General features: G+C 46.2%; 1 protein-coding gene across 1 annotated transcript in view; it reads left to right on the plus strand.

The window, feature by feature from the left end:
• The window catches only part of LOC119441363 (presenilins-associated rhomboid-like protein, mitochondrial), a 74,270-nt gene that overhangs the window by 3,179 nt on the left and 51,854 nt on the right, over nucleotides 1-19,237 (plus strand). The window contains exons 2-3 of the mRNA XM_037705974.2: nucleotides 3,466-3,583; nucleotides 12,354-12,476. Coding sequence (XP_037561902.1) covers nucleotides 3,466-3,583; nucleotides 12,354-12,476 — 241 coding nt within the window. The remainder of the gene's footprint in view (nucleotides 1-3,465; nucleotides 3,584-12,353; nucleotides 12,477-19,237) is intronic.

The raw sequence follows: 19,237 nt of genomic DNA on the forward strand, positions 1-19,237 counted from the left end.
TCTTGCGCTAGGTGATTCCAAAATGCGCCTGCGAATTTCCTAACTTCATCACTCCACCTAGTTTTCTGCCGTCCTCGACTGCGCTTCCCTTCTCTTGGTATCCATTCTGTAACCATAATGGTCCACCGGTTATCCATCCTACGCATTACATGGCCTGCCCAGCTCCATTTCTTCCGCTTAATGTCAACTAGAATATCGGCCATCCCCGTTTGTTCTCTGATCCACACCGCTCTCTTCCTGTCTCTTAACGTTAGTCCTAAGATTTTTCGATCCATCACTCTTTGTGCGGTCCTTAACTTGTTCTCGAGCTTCTTTGTTAACCTCCAAGTATTTGCCCCATATGTTAGTACTGGTAGAATGCAATGATCGTACATTTTTCTTTTCAACAACAGTGGTAATCTACCAGTCAGGATTTGATAATGTTACGCCAGGCATTAATTGCCATGCCATTATCGTCATGCTCTCTCGGTTATGTCAGGCAACAATAAAGCTTCCTTGAAGGTGTCTGCACTTGGCGAGACAAATCATGGTGGTAATGCAATTCCTGCATAGCCTAAATTTTCTTTGCAACTTAGCACAACTAGGAGCATGTTTAACTTGGTGCCAAGTGATGCCGTTCTCTTTTTTTTTTCATATTGCAGTCACAGCCTGCAAGACTAACAAAGGTCTTCTGCATGCAGACATAGAGTTCAATCCACTCTTAGGGGAGTTCAGTTCTATTCAATTATCGGGTTTTACGTGCCAAAACCGCAATCTGATTATGAGGCACAGTGCAGGGGGGGGGGGCTCCGGATTAATTTTGACCATCTGGGGTTGTTTAAAATGCACCTAAATATAAGTACCCGGGTGTTTTAGGATTTTTCCCCCATCAAAATGCAACCGCCAAAGCTGGGATTTGATCCCACGACCTCGTGCTTAGCAGCGCAACATCATAACCACTAAGCAACCATGGCGGGTCGCACTCTTAAGGGAACACCTAGCTGGTAGTAAAGTAACTGATATTATTAAACACCTACTTTAAATGAAGAAAATGCCTGGCTGATAGGGTGCACCTGTGCATTAAAAACATTATCTGTGTGCTCTCATGCCATAATGCAACTTTAATTAATAACCAATTACTAGATGGTTGTTCCCTTTAACAGTGTACTTGGCTGTACATTCTGCCATAAACGAAGGAGTGTATGTGGGCCTCGGTTCAAATCTTTGTGGAATAGCGTTGGTAAAGAAGTCATTGCAACAAGGATTACAGACTTTTGGGCTAGTTGGTTTGATACAGTTGTTGGGGCTATAGCTTGCAGGTGATGCAGACAAGGAAGAACGACAAGGACGGGCGCTAACTTTCAACTGATTTTTATTTCCACCAGTGACTAATTTATTACGACAAAATACAAACACACGGATACAGAGGTTGCCAATCATCGCACATGCCTCCCTGCAATGTCGAGATAGGCCATTTCCCTTCCACAGACTGGGCACTGACGCTGCTCGCACCTGCTTTTGCTATAAAATTCTCTTCCACGATTTCCTGCATATCTTTATCCACATTTCTGTGCAGCATGGAACATTTCTTAAACAATGGTTCACAACCACGATCATCACAGTGCTCCGATACATGCCCATCTTGATATTGGTTCAGTTTTTGCCTGTGCTCCCCTAATCTGTCGTTTAGGCATCTCCCGGTCTGCCCTATGTATACTTCACTGCACGAGAACAGAAAGCGATACACAACACCTCGTGCGGATCAGTGTGAAGCACCAGTTTCCTTTCAGGCCCTGCGCCCAAGGTGTCATTTTATTGCTCTCTGTTCTCGAGCTTAGGGCTGAAGGAATACAGGGGAATACCTCAGTCACACAGGGGAATTTTGATTGTGATCAAGTCTAATTCAGATAGAATTTCTCGATTGCGATTGGCTCCCTTCTGCATCTTGTTTTAAGTTCCTGTAAAATTTTTGTGTCCACTTTCCATTTGTTATTAAATTGTCATGACAAGATAAAAAGATGTGACACGGCTGCTTTTGGGTGCTTATCTTAGTGGCTGAACTGTACAGTTCAGTTGGAACTCCTGAAAGAACATGATTACGCTACACGCTTTTTCTGTGCTCAGTTCTTGGTAGCTTTTTATTTTATGAAATTGAATTTACGGTATTACTGTGTCAAATGCTGTGAGCTGGTAGGAATTATTAGTTTGAGCCACCAGAGAAGACTGGAGATGTCCGGGGCTAACTGTCAAGTGTTCCTTTGGATGGATCATTGCGGTCATTGTGTTTTGGGCTGTAGTCTCCGTAAGCCCTTTCTACATGAAAATTATACTTGCATCATTGTGTGTGATGCTAATTTGGCAACTTCAGGGAGGTGCATGCTTGGGTGCGTTGGGGCATGGATGCATAGGAATTACCAGCACTATGATGAGACAGAGAAAAGGTTGAATGAGGCACTGATGAACAACCCCTTGCTTTATTTACTGGCAGAGACACTTGATGCTCTAAATATTTGTGAGCATGTGTATTTTCTGTTGCAACTAACTACTGATTTAGGTTTTCCTAATTGTTTTGTGCACCTTGTTTGCAACTTACTATAGATTTAGAGCTTTAGTTGTTATTGTTTATTCACTGTTTTCTATAAAACGTACATTTTATTATGTTTGATTTTAAATAACCATTTCAATTATGCATAGTCTTTGCGTGGTTGTTTGTAATATCCTAAAACTGTTTTTTTTAATCAACGGAAGCCCTCACACAATGCCAGTGAGTAATTTTCTTTGTAATTAATTAGGATCAATAAAGACGTGATCTGATATATAGCATACGTAGACTTTTTGAAGTGAGAGCAATAACTAAGGCAAACCAATGCTCTGTATTCACCCTGATAGATGCGAAATTAAGGTGTTGAGTATCGATTGATGGATGGGGAGTCTGCGTGTAGATTTTTCTCCTGCTTGTAACTTCGTGCTACAGTTGGATGACAAGTTCTCCCTTTCATGAATCTTAATCCACCTTGCAGGCTTCTGCAGAACTGATTTGTGATATTCTGTGTTCCTGTGCTTCGAGTTGTCAATCCAATCGGCCTTGCCCTGCAATCTGCTAGCCTCCTGATTAGCTCAGATAGCAGGGCAACTGACCCAAAAGGGCGTTCGTTGCTCCTGTGTTAAATCCCTCAACTGGAACAAAACTTCCTTCATTTACAAAGCACTGGAAAAGCTGTATGGGTTTCCTTTGTATTCGGGTTGGATAAATAGATTTTCTTTCATAAAACTTGCTTCACTTTCTAGGTTTCTGTGGAACTGATTTGGATTCATATGGTTGTGAGAAACAAAAGCCGGGCTCCTTGGTATCACTTCTTCTCGTTCGTAGTAACTATGTTTCAACAGACCTAATGGACATTATTCGGGGCGCCTATTGTAGATCGTTTCCGTGCCCCATGACAATGCCCGTGTGTAAACTAATCTGGCACGTTCGTGTGCATTCAGATGGCGTAGTGTAAAGCAGCCATGGGTGCGGCAAGCGCGGCCCCCACCGCCGCCTCCGGAGGCCCCCCTCCCTCCTGGCTCGGCCCAGCTCACCAAGGCCACTGCATTCACCATTGGGGTAGGTGCATTCTCTGAGCGCACTTTCTCTTGTGTCTGTGGTGCTGTGGTAGCATATAATAATAAATTAACAATAAAAGTAATTACGCAGGAACCATCAACAATGATTGCCAATGTAAGCGAATAGCTGAATGGTTCAAGATTTCGCTTTAATAAAGGAATGGTGCCCTTGACGGCGTATATTTGTTGCAGTGAGTATATTGAGGCAGCGCTTGCAGCTTCGATGCATAATTCTCTAGGCTGTGTAGAAAACAGAGCCGTTAACCCCCACAACTGTAGCAGTAGACAACATGTGTGTCTCGGAGAGCTAATACTTGGAGCTCAGCATTGAATGCGCCCCACAACTCGGTTGCGTCAGTGCGTGCACCCGTCGTATCGGCAGTAATAGACCCGCCGTGGTTGCTTAGTGGCTATGGCATACCTGCCAAGTCTCCCAGGAGTCTCCCGGGAGTAATCCGGGACTCACCCGGATTACCCGGGAGACTCCCGGATTTGGACCATTTCTTCAGGTTGTACGGTTAACAGGAAAATCTCCCGGAAATTGCTGTTGTGTCCCGTTCCCACGTCCAGCACTTAATCAGGCCACATTGGCAAAAAAAAATCCAACCCAATCTAATCCAGTTAGAAGTTCATCGCGCAAAACATCGTTAAGAAAGTAGTAGGGAAACCCTATACACGCGCTATTTCATTAACCGCAGAGCCGCTACCTACACGCCTAGTGGTCCTAGTCTCAATAAGCTAGCCAGCGAATGCCGCCTTCCGCAACTAGCAACACTAGACTCTCCATCATTCTCCTCAGCGTCAGCCACTCTGGCATTGCATAGGCCTACGGTCAGTCATGGTTTTAAAAGCAAGGAGCACTAGCGCAAGTATCTTCAAGTATTTTTAATGTAGTGCTCAGCCAAAGTGACGCTGAGTATTTTGTTGATACCGCAGAGAAATGCAGAGTGCGAGCAGCAATTTAACATGGTGAAAACTACGAGGACGCAGTGCCGCTCATCCAAAACGCTGGGAAATGTCAACCTCGCGAAATGTGAAAGAAATGAAATTTTTTACAATCAATCATTATCTGAAGAATTTTTGAACACCTGTCGTGGTTGCTTAGTGGCCTTGGCATTGCGCTGTTCTAAGCACGAGTTCGCGGGATCAAACCTCGGCCGTGGCAGCCGCATTTCGGTGGCGGCGAAATGCAAACACACCCGTGTACCTTATATTTAGGTGCACGTTAAAGAATCCCTAGGTAGTTGTAATTAATCCGGAGTTCCCCCACTACGGTGTGCCTCATAATCAGATGGTGGTTGTGGGATGCGAGACCCGAGAATTAATTAAATTTTAAAGAATTTTTGAAGGCAAAATTAGCAACAACGAAATGCTTGCAAAAGTGAGACCTTGATGTTCATGTGGAAATTTGTATATCTGTAAATAAAATTGTAATGAAGTTCTTCTGGGAGTACTTAAAAATATCGACATTAGGGGGGGGGGGGGGTTGTATAACCGACTGACCCCCCGCCCGGTCAAAAGATCTCCCGGATTTAGTTTCTCCGAACTTGGCAGGTATGCTATGGTGTTGGACTGCTAAGCACGAGGTCGCGGGATCACATCCTGGCTACAGCGGCTGCATTTCAATAGAGGTGAAATGTGAAAAGACCCATGTACCTAGATTTAGGTGCACGTTAAAGAACCCCAGGTAGTCCAAATTATTTAAGAGTCCACCACTACGGCATGCCTCATAATCAGATTGTGGATTTGGCACGTGAGAACCCCATAATTTTTGGCAGTGAAAATCCGATTTCTTACCATGAAAACAGGCAAAAGAGCCAATGAAAACTATGTGCTTTAATAATACAGTGAAATCTCGATGATACGAATCTCACGGGGTCACGAAAAATATTCATATTAGCCGAAATTTGTATCATTGAAACACAATTAAAACTAGCTAAATTAAAGAGTCGGAGTGAACTCACTCAGGCACGCGCACGTAAAAAGCATTTACAGTATAGATCACTTATAATGTAACTGTTTATAGTGCAGAACTGGCTACAACATGGCCTTTTCCGACTCCCGTTTACCCTCCCATAGAACTCCATGTATACGCATACCGCTTACAGTGCAGCCGCGTGAGGCGAAATACCGGTTATAATGCGGCTTCCGCTGGAAAATCTCGCCGACAATGGCGGTAGCGAGCACGCTTCTCAATGAGGTGCGCCCACCGACGGGAGAGGAGATCAACGAAGGCGATGCGGAGGAGGAGCATGAGTCCAAGGGCGATAAAATCGTCACTGTGTGCCGTATGTGCGAGTGAAAGCACGCCTTTCGCGTGGGGGACGCGCGCCTTCACGCACGTAGAGCGAACGCACAGGGGAGAGCAAACGCGACTTCCGTCACGGCCGGGCCCGCCAGTAGAGCCCGGCCCTGCTTCCGTCGCGCGAAAGGCCAGGGGGGGGGGAGGGGCGACGCTGTGCTGCAGGGCACCAAATGCGTATCTTGCAACCGGGCGCAAGGGTAACTGGCGACGCAATCTCCCACTGAAAGGAGCAAAGCCGGAAGGCAGCGCAGGAGGGAGGGGGGGGGGGGGGGGCGGCTTCTACTCTGCCAACAAATGCGTTCTTGTACTTTGCGCCTATGTCGGCTGTCGGCGTTGTCGCACACCGTATCCTGAAAGTGATCTCCACACGGCTGTGACCTTTGTATGTGCTGTGCTTACGCCCCTCAGTTTCCGTTGAAGCGATAGACCGCACGAACCTTCGCTCGCTGCCGCGGCCGCGCGCAAAAGCAAGCACAGCGCCAAACTCTTCGCGCCCAGTCGTGACCTCCGTGCTGTCCGGCGCCGCATCCGCGCCTCCGCACCAAAAGAGAAAGGGAGAAAGCCTGTGACTGCGCGCTGTTCTCTTTCGCGGCCGTCGGTGGGGCGCCGTTTATTTGTATCAACCGACGCGGATCGAAAATCGATTCGTAACAACCGTTCTCTAGCACGTTGCAAAGTAATGAGGCTCAGCCGGGACCACAGAAAAATTCGTATCATCCGGAAATTCGTATTAGCCGTGATCGTATCATCGAGATTACACTGTAACATTATTGTGCAGATAAGCGTCATGTACAAACAAACAACAAACAGACATGTACAATCATGGACAAATAAAATACGAACAAGCTAGGGCTAGCCAGGGTGCGTTCTTTTGTTTTTAACAGCGAATTTGTTTAAGCCAGCCGTATTTTGTGGTGCGCATCAAGAAACTACCAAGAAAGAAAATAAAATAAACTTTCTTGCCGAAGCAGGATTCGAACCTGCATAGTGAGCGTCGTAACGACTAGGCTATACAGCCACGTTTGCAGAACATGCATTTATGCGAACCATATGATTGCGTTCGAGTGTTGTCGTCTTCGTCCATAGCTGGCGCGTTTGTACGCTCGTGCTCTGCGAGATGAAGAGGTTTTGCGCGCTATGAGAGCGAGAGAGAGACGCATTCACGGAGCGGGTCTGCTGGAACACGTTGTCGGCATTGCAACGCGGTGTCAGTGTTGCAAGCTGCGCTATGCCACGTGCAGTGATGGCCGTAAGTCCAAGACGCGCGAAAAGAAATTATCCTTATCATGAGTGATAAGATGAAAAGTTTGCGGCGCACTTCTGGAAAATGCTGGGCTGCGATCGCACAGCTTTGCTGTTTCAAGTGTTGCGCAGCCGAGTGCAAGGTTAAGCGTCTTTTATTTCAGCAATATATGTAATATTATCGTGATTATGGTTTCGACGCCTATTAGGCTTATACCATCTTTTGCAACCGTATAAGTAGCGGTGCGAAATCGCGCTCTCAAGTTAGTACTTGTAAAAGGTGTTCTGCTTTATAATTTCTTGTTCTGGTTTCATTTGTCCATTTGTTCTGGTTTCATATGTCCATTTGTCATACATGTGCTGTCACATGTAAGCACACATTGCTTGTGGGTGGGCAGACAGATCTTGCGTAACAGATTACGTCATAAATGTGTGAGCATAGGATGCATAACATATTGAAGAATATTTTTAGAAAAAATAACATTGGGTTACTTTAGAAATATAATCATAGAAGGGGAAAGAAATAAAAATTGAATTTAGTACTTGTTTAGCTGTCTAGGTTTACACAAGTTTCCTGTGTTTTCAACACGAAGCAAAAAAGGAGGATATGTACTATGCCTCTCGCCTTTTTTTTGCAACATATTATTTTTTTCCCCCACATTGTGTCTAATGTACTCTGAAACTGAAGAAGTGTCTGTTTCTTTGAAGGGTGGTGAGGGGGGGGGGGGGAGCATATTTCCAAGTCAGCCGGGAGTCAGGTTAATTCGTACACATTGCTTTGTTTTGTATTAACATGACTGGGGTAGCTTTAGTTGCTGTTTCACATTTGCCTTTTTTTAACACCATTGCATTGTTTTCATCAGGACTGAAGTAACATGTTTCTGTAGTTCCCATGTTCCCACATGTTGTCGTGCTTCCTTGCTAAAAATGTTCTTTGGTGCTACTTGCTTGTTCTCACCACTGTCCTCCCAATGTGACACAAGTAACTGTGATTATAATTGTGGTCTTATCAGCATCCAGCCAGTAAATCACACGTTTAAAAGAACAAATGTGAGTGACAAAGTTGATGGTGACATATAGCAGAACCTGATTAGCACTTACCCAAGCTCACCTAATCGCACTCACTTGACAGATCTTAATTCCCTCATTGGCTCTCGTCCACACCTTCTTTTTTTTTTTTTTGGCATTGAACAACACAACTTGAGAAAGAGATGATACTCGGAGATGGTACTCACACAGCACTGTTCAATGCTTAACTCTTTCAATGTCACTGATGTACTGGTACGTTTCCCCGTTTCTGTCTCGCCATGTCATTGATGTACCCGTACGTTCTCCACTCTAATGTGCGCAGTAATGTGAACTTCCTGAGGTCCGAGGTGGTTCCTGTCATGCTTGGCATCCAGGAACTGGGTGGCATAGACGTAACATCAAAGGAAGGGTTATTCCTGCTACTTGGCAGGCAGCAAGCAGGTTACATACTGAGCACGATGGACCCATGCAAGTGGTCTTTTAAAGCCAGCATGGGCTCTCAGATCAGCGATAGCCGAACAGTGCACAAGCATATTTGCTCCTCTCTCTGGGTTAGCTGAGTCAAGTTTTTTTTTTTTTCGTCTTTCTTTTTTTCACCAGTTTAGAAGATACGTCTTCTCGTGGGTGGAGTTGTGCAGCATGAGCACATGTGTTCGTAGATGGGAGGGGTAGCTTTGCCTTCCTAAATTTGTACCCTGCTATGCTGGCAATTCTCCGTTCAAATATTCATGCCGTAGTGCAAGGCTGCCACTCTTGCTTCTGCCATCCGTCGTATGTTTACACAAGCTTCTTTATTTTTTGTCTCCCACTGTTTTCGCTACAGCACACCTCCCTTCTAGTGATGAGGGTGCTCCTTTTGTCGGTGTGTTTTCTGCAGGATGGCTCTGCCCTCTGCCGCATCTATTTTATCTGTTGTGCTGTTCCTTGTCTGGTCGAATTCGAATAAACGAAAGCTCTCCTTCCTTGAGCGTGGCCACTTGATCGCTTTGAGATGGCAGCTCGCGCGGCACCGTGAACTGTTGATTAGAGCGGCGGCTTCTTCAACCTCACACACAAACCAAGCTTGGAATCGGGAGATGACAGTTTGTTGTCCGAGGAAGAAGCAACTTTAATCGTGTTAGATTCTGATCCTGACATTGTGAAAAAATACTGAGAACAATGGTGTTTTCGAGTCTGCTGTGTGTTCTATTCTTGTGAGATAGGAATTTGAGGACCACACTAAGAGTGCATTTTCCATTATGCATTTTTTTTTACCTTCTGCATAATCAAAATTAAACCATTGTGTTCTTATTCATGAAAAAAGCCCGACGCTGAAAGGGTTAAGATGCCATACCAACAAGGATAAATTTTAATGCTTTCAAGTCACATATTATTCTTTACTTTTCTTAGAAAAAAAGAACTCACTGACGACGTGACAGGTAGTCAAAAGGTTGCTTTCACTTGACTCTGCTATGCCTGCACTCTCTCATGTGTTAGTAATTTCTATTGCTGTGCTTTTATTTCCTGGCTCGTGAAGCTCATAATAAAGAGGCAACCATGTCCACGCAATATTGAAGCGTCGCGATAGACGGACCCTGTCATACTGTCGTGTCTTGCTGTAGGACAACTATATATACATAGGCATGGCATCAATAAAAGAAAAAATTTGGCGACAAACTTTTTTATCTGGATCAATATAATCGTGCGGCTGAAAAGAAACTCAGAAGTGCTGTGATGCCAACGTTTTAACTAGAGAGTATTAAATCTCATTTAAATGTGCCGTCATGACCAGTAAAAATGCACTCCATGCCGCCAGTGGTAAAGGATGTGGCACCATGTGATGTCTGGGAATCAAAATAGTTTTGTGATTCCCTCTGAGACTGTGGCAAGCATGATCTGGGGTGCTTAGTGCGAGTGTGGATACTCAGTATGAGATGAGATTAAGCGAAGACTGATTTTACCATTTATTTCTTGACAAAGAGCAAGTAGCAAGAGTGAATTCGGATTGAGGCGGTTGCACTGGTTGCTGTTATGCAATCCACAGGCAGGCCGCAGCACAGACTTCTGGGTGACAAGCAAAATTTCTGCAAGCAGCAAAAAATTTTGCATCCATGTGATGTCTTGGGATGCTGTCCGCTGTGTCTTCACTTGGTTTCTGGCCATGGTTTCGCGTTATACGCAAGAAAAAAATTTAATCGTGGCGCCAGCTGTTTGGCGCCATTTTATACCCGTGTCACACGGGCGTTTGGAAGGCCTTCCAACCGATAGTCAGTTGACTCAAAGGTCAAGTTAGAGCTGCTACACGGGCGGTTTTGAAGGCTGCCGAGTCAATAGTCTATCGAGTCAACGGAGCACCCTACAACTCTATTGAAATCTTGATGGCCTTTGAGCAACGGAAGCGGAAACAGCGCGGACATGCCCTCTCGTTCACAGTGTGCTCGTACTCACGGTTAGAAAGAACAAATCAAACCAAAATGCTCTAAAAATACTATATATGAGTGTTATTAATTATTCAATCAAGTATTTTTGCCACTTGATATGTGCAAACTGCACATACTCTCGACAACAGCGACGTGCTTGTGTTCGTGCACTCTCCCTCTACTCCATGTGCTGCCGGCTGCCGTCATATCGCCGCCATTTCGCCGTATAAACAAATATAAAAGAAATTATAGTGCATCTAAGTGGTTTTAATGTTGTTTAACTTTTGGTGACACGAAAATGAAAATAAAGATTCAGAGCGCCACACAATTTTGCGAGAAACGCCTGAACCACTCAACAGCCTTTCAACCGTGCCATGTAGCAGCGCGATAACTCCTTTGAGTCGATAGAGTTGTGGCATTTCGAAGGCCGTCGACTCTAAGGCCTTCCAAATGTGCCCGTGTGACACAGGTATTACTCACTGATGGCAGTAAAGTGCAGTATCGGCGTATGCAACATCACAACACCTTGCTCGTGGATGGGTGATTTAAATAGCAGTACAGAAATGCGGGCCCTTCAGACGTAATTTTCCCTTAAACTAAGTGTTTTCTTGACACGAAACTTAAGCGGCATGGTTTCAGGAACGTTATTTTAGCAGTCCACATTGACATATTTACCTTTAATGTCTCTTTAATACAGTAAGTGAGGTTCAGCCTGTGAAAATGATGACAACTCACTAAGAATTCAGCATATTTAAAGAGACGAATGTTTGAGCATGCCACAAATTGAACCTACTCAAGTGCTACTCAATTAAGGACATTCAGTGCTTGCACGTAACCGTGCCATGACTTGTATGGTCATGTTGTATTTATCACATTAACATGCAGTATGCATACATACCTAATAATAAATACAAACTTTTTTATGCATTCAGAAATAATGGTACAGTCGACTCTGCACTTACAATTAATGCATGTGCGGTACACTAAGAAGGCCACCTGTTCCAAGAGCATCAGCCGCTTTCATCACTGAAAACATGTCTTAGCTGAGGTTCACGTGTTTGCGTGTGAACGTAAGCCAGTAATATATGCCGTATATACTATTGTGGACAAGTGAAACACAAATTGGAAAGTATAAATACATCTCTTACGGGTTAATAACTCAGGAGAACAGTTTTATGTAGCTATGTCACCAAGGGCAGTGTAGGCCAGAAAATTAAGCACACAATCTAAAGCTATGTGAGGAGCACATAAAGGAGCGAAAAGGAAAACAAACGAATGCTTTCGAGTTGGACTTGTTAGGCTGATTGTAAAGTTCACTTGTTTGCATTTCATTCATCAACTACATAATACACACAGTGTACACATTGTATTCCACAGTACGGTACTCACAGGATGAAATGTGACACTTAAACAGCGAGTCTGTGGTCTGCTTGCTGGTGACCGGAAGCAGTAATCCCTCTCCAAAAGCACTCTTGCCCTTACGGTACACCACGATGCAACACCTTGCTTCCACGGGCATCCATAAACGGTGTCGTATGTACTGGTGGCCATGCGCTGTGACTCACATTTCAATCCATGAGCACTATACATGGTAGCCTTTGCTGCATTTAGTTGTAGCACCCTTGGGTGCACGTTAAAGGACCCCAGGTGTCCAAAATTAATGCAGAGTCCCTCACTACGGCATACCTCATAATCAAATCGGGGTTATGGCACGTAAAACCCCAGAATTTAAAAGAAATTAAGAGTTGTAGCACAAGATTGCACCTGGATCATAGACCGAGGTGTTCTTGTTTCAGTGCTGTGGAGCGTCCTTCCTGGGGGCCGCTGTCTGGCAGTATGAACGTATGCGGAGGGAAGCGCGAGCCATCATTGCCCACCGATGGACTTGGGAGCCCAAGCGTGGCAGCTTCCGACAGCAGGTGAGCTGCCGCTTTCTATAAATTTTTGCATCAGATATATGTATATTCACCTGACTATGTTGTCTGTCCTTATTTTCTTCCCAAGTATTTACAATGTATTCCCCCGAGCACAAGTATTCAGACAAGGGGTTTTGGGATAAAGCCTATTTCCATCTTCCCCTATGAATGTAAACTGAAATTAAGAACTACAGTCCAAACTTGGCATTGCGAACTTTCTAGTGCACTCATCAGTTTCAAGTTTGCACATCTTGGTCTGAATTCAGGTTGTTTTAGCATGCCTGCAGTCTGTTCACTTTTTATCACGGTTGTATGTGCAATGTCCACGTGGAACGCATGCGCCATCCTACTCCAAAATGGCATTTCAGCGGTAAAGTGCACCAAGCCTGCACCACGTCGTCCATCGACGCTGTGTCTGCGTCGTCCATCTGTGCCTCGTCCCCTTTTTATGCGCTATTAAGTACAAGACCAGAGAAGCATTAGAGCAACTTTGTTAGTTAAAGTGAAACCAAAACCTTAAGTGCACTAATAATGTATGATTACCATCATTATCATCGTTCATCATGGAGCTGAACCGAGTGGCCATAGCCACGGGTATAGCCGATGCCATCGGTTCTCCATTTGCTGTTTTCGCTCTATTGCTGCATTTTTCTATCGAGGAGGTTCCGATGTTCTGCCACTGTGAGGTCTTGTTTGTACTGTTCATGATACAGTTCTGCATTCCTCGTACTAATGGGACGTGTAGCTTGCTCGAGGAGGCTGTCGGATCAAAAGTTAGCTTCAGACGTTCACGTGGCTTTGTTTATTACGCTTTATCTGCCTTCGGTAGGCTAAATTTCAAAGCAAGCTATATTTTCTAAATGCAGAAGGCAATAAGAATCTGCAGATATGCATAATCGGTACTAATCGCAGCAGTTTCACCTGTCGAGGAATGCATCTGCAGCCAATCAAAACAAGAAAGTGTCTCAGCCCTCTTACAAGCAGCTTACCTGTTGCAAATTCTCAAGGATGTTCCATTCCGCTTGCCGATGCATAAGACTGTGGCGTAAATCTTTGCAGTGTCGGGCTTCTGTGCTAAAGCTCCTCTGTTCGAATGTGGCCATCGGACAATTTTATTTATGTTTATTTAATCATTGATATTCAATTATAACGCAATGTTTTGTTGGAAATCATCAGTTTGCAAAGTTACAAAGCCGTTTAAAGCCAAAGGGACAAAGTTTAGGCAGATCCATGTGCTACTGTGACCATCATTCCCCTGCTGGCTCAACCGCCCCGATTGCAGCTCCCGTAGACACTAGCGCCCTCTAGTGAAATATTGAATGAAACTCTATGGGGGTGTAAGCCCCCTTGGCCTGAATAAGGCAACTGTAGCAACATTCCTCCTTTCCTGGCCTCTCCAAGTCCCTTCACCACACACACCTGTCATCACCGCCTGCGCCCTCAGTTTGCTTTTTTTTTTTTTTTCGGCGATTGCGTTGTGCAGCATTGCGATCACTGCAATATCAGGATTCGCAATCACTATGATCACAGGGCTGCACACCGCAATAAACAGCAACTGTCATGGCATTGGCATGAGTAAAAACAAAACAAAAAGACAAAAGGCATGGCTGGGAGTGTGCGGACGGTCATGTGCTTGTTTTCGCGGAAACTGCGCCAGCACAACCACGTAACTCCACTTCCCCAATCGCGAGGCATTGATAAGTCCCAGACTTCCTCGCCTGTTCTCACTTGCCGGCAAAATAAAAAATATCGCTGCCTTTACTTTTATTCCGGGGTATAATTGGGTGCAGCTGTCGGCACCCACAGGCAGCCAGAATGCTAAAGCTACCTTTACAGGATCTCCGAGGGTAACCACACAACGCCCTGCATCGCGCCGGCGATCTTTTGCTGATGCCTGCCAGAGCCAAAGTTCTGCCGCGTCGTGGCGCAATTTCCATCATTTTTACGCTTTCATTGCAATTGGCGCAGAATTCCGACCCCTGGTTGTGCCAAATCAGCATTTTGCTTGTGCCAAGGTCTGTGCCAGTAGGTCAAATGGCGGTTCTGCCGTGGTGCGTCTAAAGAAGGGTAGAAATGATGGCAGAGGGGTGTTATACAGTTAAGCCTGGATATAACGAAATTGACAAATTCCCAAAAACTTCCTTATGAAGAAGATTTCGTTATATGCAGGTTCGGCATGAAAATTCGAAAAAGAAACACACACCGTATTTACTCGATTCTAACGCGCCCTCGATTGCAACGCGCACCCGTTTTCCGTGACCAAAAGAGAGGGAAAAAAAACCTTTACAGTACCGTGCACCTCATGCTTTCATACAGAAATACAACTATCGCTCAAGATTTACTCCCAGTTTTCGGGCTAAACTGGGCCGACGAGCGAGTGACACGATGGCGTCGTATAGTGTCACCTAGTGTCAGGTCAGTGAAGCGCAGAGACTTGCGCAGTAACCAAAGAGTGGCGCTGCCAGCGCGCTGAAAAAAAATGTTTTTTTCCCCCTTCAGCAACATCAACTAGAAAAGAAGAGTGCCAGCTTGGCGGGCTAGGGCAGGTGCAGCAAGCGGCGGGATCAGGCTTGAATGAAGGGAGAGGGAAAGGTTACGCTCGCGGCGGCAAGATCGCCGGGTCGAGGGACGCACACGTGCGCTCGCTCTTGCCTCGCATTCACTGTGAATTCGAGTGCGCCAAGCGGGTCGCCGCCGCTTTGCATTCCGTCGCGGCGGAGAAGGTGCTTCCAGCTGCTGCTCGCGGAAAAATGACAAAATTTGGGGAGAAATCTCTATAGGTTGTCGGCGGGGAAAATTCGTTATTTCGAGGGGTCTCCCACTACCACTTCGTTGCGTAGACGTCTCAAATACATGTGCTTCTATGGAGTAACGGCAGGGAATAGCAAAACTTCGTTATATCTTGGAATTCGTTATATGGAGGTTCGTTATAAGCAGGTTTAACTGTATACATTGCGGTGGTGTTACTTAGTAGTGGTACGTAAAAACAGTGTAACAAAATAATCTGTAGCAGTATCTGCAACAGGAACTAGAAATGTGCAGAAGTAGTAGCGAATACAGTGCAACCAATGAAATCATCGGGTTGTTCTGAGCATTGCACCCGTGTCTGAACAGAACATCACTGTCTGCGAATTTGTGCCATGCTCACAATCGTGACAGTACATCGAAAGGTTAGACAACACTCCACTGGTCAACAGTCATTTGTGCTCATTTGATCTCTGATCGATGCAACAGTCTGTCTACTCTGAATGAAAGCGCCCATAGCTAAAAGGAACTCTATGCACTAGTTCTATACGGCATTTTGCAAGCTTGTTATGCTCCATTTCGTACTTAGTAGGCAACATTCTGAATACTAGACATACTTCTCTCACTGCTTGCATTTGCAACCAATAAATATTGTGTAGTAATACATGAAAGAAAGACTTAGCTATGCACCACACAGTATTTGTTGCATAAGTCTCATACGTTTAATTATGTTGCAAAATATGAAGCAGAAGGTGTCACAGACCTGAATCCATTTACCATGGAACGAGCAGAGCGACACATTTCTATGTCCAGCAGTCACAGTTTATGGCTTGCACTCACTACCAAAATATGGTATGTCGCATACTGGAAGCACAAGCAGGCACAAATATGTAATTTGACATAAGCTTAAGTCCACAGGTTGTAGTTATAATGCATGCAGTAAGTATTCTACATAAAGTGTCGCAGATCATTAACAACTCCACTGCGGAACAAGCACAGAGTGATACTTCTATGACAGAACTATTTGACGTAGCTTCTGCAGCATTGCCTGCTCATTGTCAAACAGAGTATAGTGCGCATTGCATAACACCTGTCAGCTCTTATCTTTCCATTCAACTGGTCTTTCTTTCTCTCTCCCTCTATATACAGTTAAACCTGCTTATAACGAATTTCCATATAACGAACTCCTGGATGTAACAAAGTTTTTCTATTCCCCGCCGTTACTCCATGAAGCACATGTTACCTCTACGTAACGAAGTGGCAGCACGAGACCCCCATGAAATAATGAATTTTCCCCGCCGACAACCTACAGATTTCGCCCCAAATTTTGTCAATTTTGCATGAGCAGCAACCGGAAGCACCTTCTCCGCTGTGACGGAATGCGAAGCGGCGGCGGTGTCGCACTTCACGCGCTCGAATTCACGGCAACTGCAAGGCGAGAGCGTGCGCACGTGTGCGTGCGTGCGAGCGTGCGCGAGGTGGGCCTGCATCCCTCGACCCGGCAATCTTGGCGGCACGGGCGTGACCTTTCCACCTCCCTTCATTCAAACCTGATCCCTCCGCTTGCTGCAGCTGGCCTAGCCCGCCAAGTCGGCACTCTCCTTTTCCAGTTGATGTTGCCGAAGGAAAAAAAATTTTTTTTTTTCAATGCACTGGCAGCGCCACTCTTCGGTTACTGCGCAAGTCTCTGCGCTTCACTTCACTAACCTGACACTAGGTGACACTATACGACGCCATCGTGTCACTCGCTCTTCGTTTCCGACGCCTCACACTTGTGCGAAACGACACACGTCCATGCATCCAGTACCTGGTGTGACATTCCAAGGATGAGTGCTTCGACGAAAACGGAAAATGGGTGCGCATTATAATCAAAGGCACGTTAGAATCGATTAAGTATGATAACCGTTTCTTTTATGAATTTTCGTGCTGAACCTGCATATAACGAAGTCCTCTTTATAATGAAGTTTTTCGGGAATTTTGTCAATATCTTTATATCCAGGTTTAACTGTATATTGACACGTAGACATGTTTATCTTTCACCGGTGGCCGCTTTCCACCGGCTAACAAATGTTGAATGTTATCGCTTGGCGCAGGACGCGCCTGCATTGGAAGCTTCTCGAACGTTATCGATGCTTCTATCCGTCGTCTGTGGTCACCGACGCTCATGTAATCTGATTGTATGAGCGACGCGAATTGTCTAGAACTTTCTGGAAGACACACGGGCACCAGGGATTAATCTGAAACTTTCAATGACTCACGTATAAAAGCCGACATGGTTCGCCGCTGATTAGATTTTTGACGATCGCCGACTGTGTTTGCCGCTTTCGTTGTGCTTCGAGCGTAGCTTGCTTTTGTGGCCACAGGTTCACCCAATAAACAATCAGTTCCGTCATACACAGCTTTTACGACTGTTTACTTCAGCGTCACTGCTACGTGACATCTGGTGGAGCTGCTTTTGTGTTCATGCACCGGACGCCCCCGAAAAGCCGTGATCCAAGCCCGAAGACAGTACCAACGTTGACCCGGATCATCGAGTTAGCCTCAGGGTACGATACCAGCCCCCGGAGTACGGACTTCTTCCCGAGAACACCAGGAAGTGCACGGCCATGACCGCATCAACAATGACAGCACCAGTGCCGCCTACACCGACCGTGTTACAGCACCCCCGAGAGCCACCGATGTTCCGCGGATCAACATTCGAGGATCCGGAAAGCTGGCTGGAGACATACGAGAGGACCGCGATGTTCAACAAATGGAGTGACGACGACAAGCTACGTCATGTCTATTTTTCATTGGATGACGCTGCTCGAACCTGGTTTGAGAACAGAGAGACCACCCTCATGACGTGGGACCTATTTCGTGAGAACTTCGTGAGGACCTTCACGAGTGTAGTAGGAAAGGAAAGGGCCGAGGTTCTCTTAGAAACCAGAGTGCAATTGCCGAATGAGAACATCGCGATCTTCACGAAGGAGATGACTCGCCTCTTCCGCCACGCCGACCCCGACATGTCTGAAGAAAAGAAAGTTCAGTTCTTGATGCGGGGTGTCAAAGAGCAACTATTCGCCGGATTGATGCACAACCTGCCCAACACTGTCGCAGAATTTGTTTCGGAGGCTACAACGATCGAGAAGACGTTTGAAATGCGCGCCACGCAATACAACCGCCGTGCCCTGACCAACCACGGTGATGCTCAAGCCCTAGGCGCCGACGACCTGCGCGAGACAATCAGAGCGGTCGTTCACGAGGAGCTGCAGAAGCTCTTTCCCAGGTCGCAGCCTCAAGTGGCATCTATCGCCGACATCATCAAAGAAGTTCATCGTTCAGTTGGAGTTCCCGATGTGCAGCCGCAATCGCCGCAACCCCAGCAGGAAGGGCAGACCTACGCCGCCGTCGCCTGTCGTCAAGGCCCCCCTCCGCGCTCGAGCCAGGGCCCCGTAACGCCGCAGTTCCGTCGTCCACCACCGCCGCCGCCGCCAGCATGCCCGCCCGTCGCCCAGCGTAGCTACCCGAGAAAGACGGACATTTGGCACTCCCCCTACCACTGCCCGCTCTGCTATCACTGCAGGGAAGCCGGCCATGTCTACTGCCGGTGCCCATACCGCAAGATGGGCCTACGAGGGTTCGCCGTCAACGCGCCATGTCCAGAGCTTGGCGAGCGGCCACGTGATATCGCCGACTACATCGCCGGGACGCTACCTGTCACCGCAGCGCCGACCATACACTGGACCAGCCCGGGGCCGGTCCGTGAGGTCCTATCCGGGAAATTAAAAGCAGCAACTGATGGAGGTACGGTTGCTGTACAACGCAATGCCAAAGATCTTCTGCCGCCGCCGAAGAAGATTCGCGAATTATCACGACGACATATCACCATGCCTAGCAACAGCCTTGACAACACTTCGCTGCCAAAAGACGACCTTCCGACGTGACGTAGCAGCAGCAAAGTAAGCCGACGCAGCTGTGATCCGACGCCACGACTTTACTGTAACGCCAGACGACGGTCTACCGAACTAGACATACTA

Source organism: Dermacentor silvarum, chromosome 2, assembly GCF_013339745.2.
Source record: "Dermacentor silvarum isolate Dsil-2018 chromosome 2, BIME_Dsil_1.4, whole genome shotgun sequence".
NCBI classification, from domain to species: Eukaryota; Metazoa; Arthropoda; class Arachnida; order Ixodida; family Ixodidae; genus Dermacentor; species Dermacentor silvarum.